The 7,734-nt window shown below is 39.8% G+C and overlaps 1 protein-coding gene across 1 annotated transcript; it reads left to right on the forward strand.

Annotated features, from left to right (window-relative positions):
- The first annotated feature begins 707 nt into the window (after positions 1–707).
- LOC130032455 (trypsin-like) lies at positions 708–5,992 on the forward strand. The gene is made up of 5 exons (XM_056124012.1): positions 708–747; positions 2,606–2,765; positions 4,380–4,633; positions 5,159–5,295; positions 5,818–5,992. The coding sequence occupies exons 1-5, from the start codon at positions 708–710 to the stop codon at positions 5,965–5,967; spliced, it is 741 nt and encodes a 246-aa protein (XP_055979987.1). The 3' UTR covers positions 5,968–5,992.
- The last annotated feature ends 1,742 nt before the right edge of the window (positions 5,993–7,734 follow it).

Raw genomic sequence — 7,734 nt, forward strand, 5'->3', positions numbered from 1 at the left:
AATCAAAATATTAGAACATGTACTGTATTTACTAAATTCTAGATAAATGTGAATTATATTTCTTTGTTTTTATTTGCTTGAGCGGGGCCAGTAACGTCTCCATTGGAGACTTTTTGATATGCCAAACACAGTAACAACAAAGTCTCACAATGGAGACATTACTGGGCCCGCTCGAGAAAATCCATGAACAACGGGAGGATAGTTTTTGTTTGTTTGTTTTGTTTTTATTTATTGCGTTTTTAAATGAGAATATCTTTTGAGGAGCAACTTTTTTAATTAATAATTTGAAGCTACATGGATATTTAAGGCTAGAGTGAATGATGAGTCACATTTTATTAATGTGAACAAGTACATATTAAACATCAAGGTGTCCTAGTCAAAACTTACAGTTGAGACAGCCAAATTAGTTGTATTTGTGTCTGGAAATCCAAGCATTTGTTGGTATCCCTGTTGGTGAACTTGCTCTGTTTGTTAGCCATTTTGGCGAACAGTTTACAACAGGTGGCTTCATTTACTCATTCTCATAACCTTTGGAAAATTGGACAAAAGCGAATGTTTAATTTGGTGCTGAATTATCTACATTTAGATTTGTAAGTTTCCAGTGAAGTCACCTTTTTGGCATTAGCACCATAGTTTCTAAGGCAAAGCTAGAGATATAAATACCTGTGGATACAAACTGTTCAGTGTATCACATTTAGTGAGCAACCATGAAGACTCTCATCTTCCTCGCTCTCCTGGGAGCCGCTGGTGAGTCTCAATATATTAAGAACTGAATCAGAAAATTACCAAGAGTAGACATGTATAGTTAGAATTGCAAGAAAAATTTTTCATGGAGCAATGCAGATATTAATTTTACTTATGGTAGTGATGATTTCTCAAGGAACACAAATATTAAATGATACCACCTCAACTAAAAATAAGTAAATCACTGTCTATCATTTATTTCAAAGGTTCATTTTATGCTTTGGAAGAGAGCAACTAATTTTGAATATAATCTCTGTACTCAAGATTCTTAAATAGTCTGATATTCTGTAGATAGCTAACTGTCTTTTACTGGGGAAATATTTCGGTAGGAAGCATAGAAAGTAGTCAGAGAAAACACGAGCTTAGACTATCTCCTCATCCTAGGGAAATATGTTTTATTTTTCAGGAATGGGGACTTTGAGCTGAGCTTTATAAAATAAATGCTAAGAATATTTCTTGTGTACAATACACTTAATAAGAAAAAGAAATAGGACAATGATTTTATCTGTCTCTCTCTCTCTCTCTCTCTCTCTCTCTCTCTATCTATCTACTTTGACCTATCAAGAAGTTCTCAGGAGTTCACTGATCCATATGCATTTCTTAGCCAGCCAGGTCAGTAGTTCAGTGCAAGGGTCCAGAGATATAGTGTTATGTGGGTCCTGTAGTAACGGAGATACACAGACCATCCCCCCAAATGTGTTGGGGACCTCAAGGTCTGCATCCGGTGGTACTGAGGGGACTATGTGGTACCAGGAATCCAACTGAGTTGGCTCAACTAGGTATTCTTCCTAACCTTTGCACTATTTTATGGCTCTAACTTTTAAAATGTTTCATGCTACTAGATTTATACTACTCAAAATTACTTCCAAACTTGCCCAAATTAAGCAAGTATACATTGAACCCACCTGTCTTTATTCTTAGAAATATCTTTTACTAAATGACTTTAAAATGCTTGAAAAATAAAGCATGTAGATTACTAACACAAACTTTCAGAGATTTAAGAAATCTGAATAAATCTGCAGACCAGATCACAATGGTGATTAAATTGAAAAGTGCTAGAAAGATAATAGAAGAAGGACTTTTTATAGTGTTATCTGAAATTCTTTTGTAATGAGCTTAGGTGAAAACCAATAAAAAGAAATTGGAGAGCAGTAATATAAAGTCTACATTTCCTTTTAGACAATTAGGTGTTCAGATCTTCTCTCAAAATCTCATTTATGTTATCGCATGGGTATATCTACCTTATACTGACCATAGAAAATAGACATGGTTACTGCAAATTGGTTGGAAACCTTTTGCATGGCTTTCAAGCAAAGCTCTGTGGGTAAAACTCTTTCCTTTGTGGTCTCAAGTAATAGTGTTCAGGGTATTCATTGCATAAAAACGTACTGATGTGTCTGAAAGTGGGTGTGTGATTATGCATTCATATATGAATGGTAATATGAAAGAAGTATATTCATTTAATTTAAAGGAAAATATTAGACCAAACAGATATTATAGCAGATAAGGCACTTGCCTTGCAAGAAGCCGACCTAGGTTCTGTCCCTGTCACCCTATATGGTCCCCTGAGCTTGCCAGGAATGATTCCTGAGCACAGAGTCAAGAGTAAGTGTTGGCTTTTGGAGCACAGTTGGGTGTGACCCCAAAACAAAAACAAAAATTAGACACATTAGTGGTCTACGTAGCTTATGTGTTGCACGCAAAGAAATAGGTCTTCAAAAATTACTTTTAACCCACCATTTCCTGATCAGATGAGGTAAGGAAACAATGTCTGCTCTCTTCCGGTTAATTGCAAAAATATGGGTGCAAAAATATCTTCCGAGATAGGTCTGTCTAAGAGTTTTCAACTTTTCCCCACCAGTTGCTTTCCCCGCTGATGACGATGACAAGATCGTCGGGGGATACACCTGTGGCAAGAATTCCATCCCCTACCAGGTGTCCCTGAACTCTGGCTACCACTTCTGCGGTGGTTCCCTCATCAACAGCCAGTGGGTTGTGTCTGCTGCTCACTGCTACAAGTCGTAAGTGACCAATGTTTATATCCCTGTTCACTGTGATCATCTCCTGCCATAGCACCTTTAGAGTTCTTAACTGATTTGGACTGGGGAGGGGAGTGCGTGAGCACTGAGATTCCAAAACTCTCGAGTATACCTTATGCCACTAGTACTGGATTGGTATTTTGGGACTCATGTGGTAACATGGGGAGATTTATAGGTATCCTGATAAGTGGCTTAAAAACATTAATCAGTAAAGACTCATAATCAGGGAAAAGATGGTATAGGTGGTTACAAAACACAAGGCATTTTCTCTACAACATGTGGAAAAAGCCTAGTTCTTCTCCAAAAAAGAGTCTCTCTCATTTCTTTGCTGTCACATCTCCCTACAGCATTGATAGCCTAGAAGGTGCCAATCAATTGCCACCAATTTTATTTATTTTTTCATTAGAACATTTATATTTTATTTGGGAAAGAAAGTGGGATTACTACATAGTTGATGTAGATTTACAGTATTAAGATACATATAACTTATAGCTAATATGCCCTTTTTCAAAATTTTTTTTATAATTTAGTTCACAATATTTGATTACATTTAATATTCAAACACCAATCCCACCACCATGACACCTTCCCACCACCAAATTCAGGATGTTTTTATCCCAAACTCCAATCCCTGACCCAAAACAAACCGAATATATTTATATATTTTATATATAAAATATTTTATGTATAAAATATTTATATATTTTGTATTGTCTGTTATGAAGAACTGCTGAACATGCTTACAAAAAAGTGTACATATAGGAAACAGTGTAAAGATTGTTCTATTTTGCAGGAGCCATTAAGACATTCTATATGATATCACTAACATGTTGTTAAAGTCTGGGTGATGTGAGCTTTAGTATCTATATATGAAAATATGTATAGATGCATATATATATATTTCCCTCTATGATTTGTTGCCTACTGTCTGGACCTCATCAAATATGGTGTGGTAATTATGGAGAATGGATAGGGAGTGTTTTATGATGTGTCCAGAAATATGTTCACTCATATGTGAGCCTCGTCTTGAGCATGTGGGGTGTGGTTTGGAGCGTGGCAGTGGTTGGGTCCTGGAGGTCGACTGCCGGGTCTGGGTTCTTTGGGGTGGGGAGGGCTCTCACCTGCCCTCCTTTGGTGTGTCCTGAATGAAAACAGCCTGGCACGGAGTCTGGTGTCATGGTTATGGGGGCCTCATTTTATGCTCCCTTCCGGGAGAAGCAGCCGTGTGATACGAATGGTGGCTAATGACTAGATTATCTGGCACTGACAGGTGGTAGTTGCCACAAATTTTATCTCCATCTTTGTCACTATTTTATTGGAGTCAGTTGGCTCACAGTCCCATGCTTCAGTAGTCTACTGAGATGGTGTGTTGTGAGCCCTTGCTTTAGTGATAACTCCCTCGAAGCACAATTGCTGATAGGACTGTATAACAAAGGACAAACCCAGATACCCATGTTAATGAACACTCAGGGGGTTGTGTCTGAGCTGCTGCTCTTGATTGTGTTTTTTTTGGGTAAGGAGAAGAAGCTGGAGTTAGACAGCTACAGAATATTAATCTTTTGTGTGTGTGTGTGTGTGTGTGTGTGTTTAATATAGCCGCATCCAGGTGCGTCTGGGAGAGCACAACATCGAGGTCCTTGAGGGTGATGAGCAGTTCATCAACGCCGCCAAGATCATCCGCCACCCCAAATACAATGGAAACACCATTGACAACGACATCATGCTGATCAAGCTGAGCACCCCTGCCACCTTCAATGCCAGAGTGGCCACCGTCTCTCTGCCCACTTCCTGCGCACCTGCTGGCACCAAGTGTCTCATCTCTGGCTGGGGAAACACCATGAGCAGTGGCAGTAAGTGTTGCCTGGAATAGAAGCAACTAGCATAAGAAAATCAGCAGTGAAAGGCAAGCTGAGGGTCACTAGTCCAAACTGTCACTCAGAGCAAGATTTGCAGAGAGTAGTGCATACATGAGTTCTTGGAATATAATCATTGAAATTAGAACAATTCCTTCGCTAAAACGCAACAAAAGCCTACTATGGCAAAGATGTCTGTACATCTTCACATGAAGTGTGGTGAGTGATTTTCAGAGAACTAGAAACTGAGAACGTGAACAGAACAGAGGATAGTACATTTACTGCCAGAGGTCTAAACCTGTACCTGTTTGTTATGTTATTCAGTATATTTTAGAAACAGTCTCTGGTTTGATATCTATCACTGTTTCTAGTGTCAGAGAGAAAATAGAATAGTTTGGAAGACCTTCCATTTATTGGCTACCCTAAAGAAAATACAGGGATTTTGAGATAGAGAGGAGAGATAATGAGAAAGCAATGTCCGGGAAACCTCCGGGTAATCTATTTGCACTCTTGTACCAACAGGCAACTACCCTGAGCTCCTGCAGTGCCTGAATGCCCCCATCCTGTCTGACAGCACTTGCCGCAATGCCTACCCTGGCCAGATCACCAACAACATGATGTGCCTGGGCTTCCTGGAGGGCGGAAAGGACTCTTGCCAGGTTCCTTTCTTTACTCTTTTACCCAGCTCAGTCTCATGCATCTCGACTCTTCTTTCCCTTTCCAGACAAGGAAATGTGAAAGGGTGTTCCGGGGATAGATTGTGGGGAAAACTAGCTTTGGTGAATGATTGGGTTTAATTCTGTGCTATCAACATTTTAGGGTTCAGTGCAAAATGATACACAGAAAATGATTTTCAAACAGTACATCCAATTGCCTCTTCGGAGGAGATGTATTATAGTCTTTGAATGAAGAAAACCTATCTCGAAAACACTTAATTCCCTAGTTCTCACCTCTTTTGGGGTCAAGAAGTTGCAAGTAAGAAATCAGGATATGGGAGTAGGGAGGAGCAAGAATGGAGACTAAGAAATGAAAAAGGAGAGTTAGATTTCAAGGGATGTGAAATGTGCCTTGGAAGTTCATCAGCTTAGGAAGATGACCCCAGAGTAATGGAGGAACCCTTTTGAGACTTCTACCACCTGGGGAAGTTGGGGAATTCTAACTGTCCTTTTGTTCTTTCTCAGGGTGACTCTGGTGGCCCCGTGGTCTGCAATGGAGAACTCCAGGGTATCGTCTCCTGGGGCTACGGCTGTGCTCTGAAGGGCAGACCCGGAGTCTACACCAGGGTCTGCAACTACGTGAGCTGGATTAAGCAGACCATGGCTTCCAACTAAATACTTTATCTCTTCATGACCCATCTACCCCTCACCCAATCAAATTCATTCATGTCTGAATTTGGCCTATAAATAAAATCATTTCTCCTAAATATATCAAAACTGTTGTCATTAGTGGTTTGTGAACTTACGCATGCAACAGACAGATCAGTAAAAAGATAGACATAGGATTTTCATAGACTAGAAAATTAAGATACACTGTTAAAGCTTGCTTACTCACAACCTAATTTAAAAAATATGGAAATTACTTTTTAAATACCATCTGTAAGATTTGGGCTGTGTCTGAGTAAAGCCAGCTAAGGGAAAGTTTGGACCTAAGTAGGAAACATTCTGCTATGATGAGATCAGACTTCGGTCAACTGGGGTAGCATTACAGAAAACTTGTCAGGGAGAGTTTCACCCAAGAGCAAAGCATTTCCATGTTCCCATACATAATCCCCATGAACACACATGCTTTAATGATTTATCCGTTGTTCTATGAACTGACTCAACAAGAGTGGTGTATGTGTTGAGGGGGAAGAGTGAAATGTAAGTTGTACCTGATATAACAGTTAAGAAGAGTTCTGTTTGGGACTGTCTAGGCTAATTTGCTTTCTAGACAAACCACAGCATCTGTCTCCTACTTCGCCATAGGCCCTGCTGGAAGATCGAAGGTGTCAATCTGATTAACTTGAGCGTGGTGATTCACCACACAAACTTGTTTTTCCAGTCATTTAGTATGTTCTAGACTTTGTAGGATCTTAATGACAGAAAGATTGTCATCACTATTACCATCTTATTTTTTTAGGTAGATACTGACACTGGGCTGGAGCGATAGCACAGCGGTAGGGTGTTTGCCTTGCATGCAGCCAACATGGCCGGAGAGCCCCACGAGCTAACGAGAGTCTCTCGCCCGCAAGGCAGAGCCTGGCAAGCTACCCGTGATGTATTCGATATACCAAACACAGTAACAACAAAGTCTCCAATGGAGACGTTACTGGGCCCGCTCGAGCAAATCAATGAACAACAGGAGGACCATGACGGTGACTGACACTGAAATTGAAAGTCACGTTCAGTTGCCCAATGTTATTCAATTAGTTCATGGTAAAGCTGAGACAAAGCCCAGGCTGGCCTGATGTCCAGTGCATAACAACTGCTGCCAAAAGATTCTCTTTTATGTTTCTTAAGATATGTGAAATTTTGTAAAGCTATGTAACTGAAGCTTTATAAATGATAAAAACAACTTTTAAAATTGTTGGTAATCTTGTTCTTTTCTATCTTAAATTTTTTTCAATTTAATCACCATGAGATAGCCCATTACATAGCTGTTCATGATTGGATTTCAGTCATAGAGTGTTCCAACACCCATCCATCACCAATGTACACATCTCAGCACCAATGTCCCCAGTTTCCCTTCCACCACCCCTTAACTCTTGCCTCCTCCTAGCCTTCCTCTACACCAGGCCCTTTTCTTCTCTCTGTCTCTCTCTGTCTCTGTCTGTCTCTCTCCCTCCCTCTCTCTCTGAAAGGTTATCCTGTATATCCTTTACCCACTTTCAATATTCAATTATTATCCAGCATGATGATTTCCAATTATATTTTCATACTGGTACCTTTTCTGTATTACCTACCCTCCACTCTCCACACACTTGTGGTTGATTCCAAACACTGACCAGTCCTCCTGGCCTCTGTTTTCCTTGGTCTTGTATATTAGTCTTGTACTTTTTAAAAAATATATACAACAAAAGAATGTTGTCATTCTGTATCTGTCCCTCTTCTTCTGATTCA

Source organism: Sorex fumeus, unplaced genomic scaffold, assembly GCF_029834395.1.
Source record: "Sorex fumeus unplaced genomic scaffold, SorFum_2.1 ptg000048l, whole genome shotgun sequence".
Taxonomy (NCBI): domain Eukaryota; kingdom Metazoa; phylum Chordata; class Mammalia; order Eulipotyphla; family Soricidae; genus Sorex; species Sorex fumeus.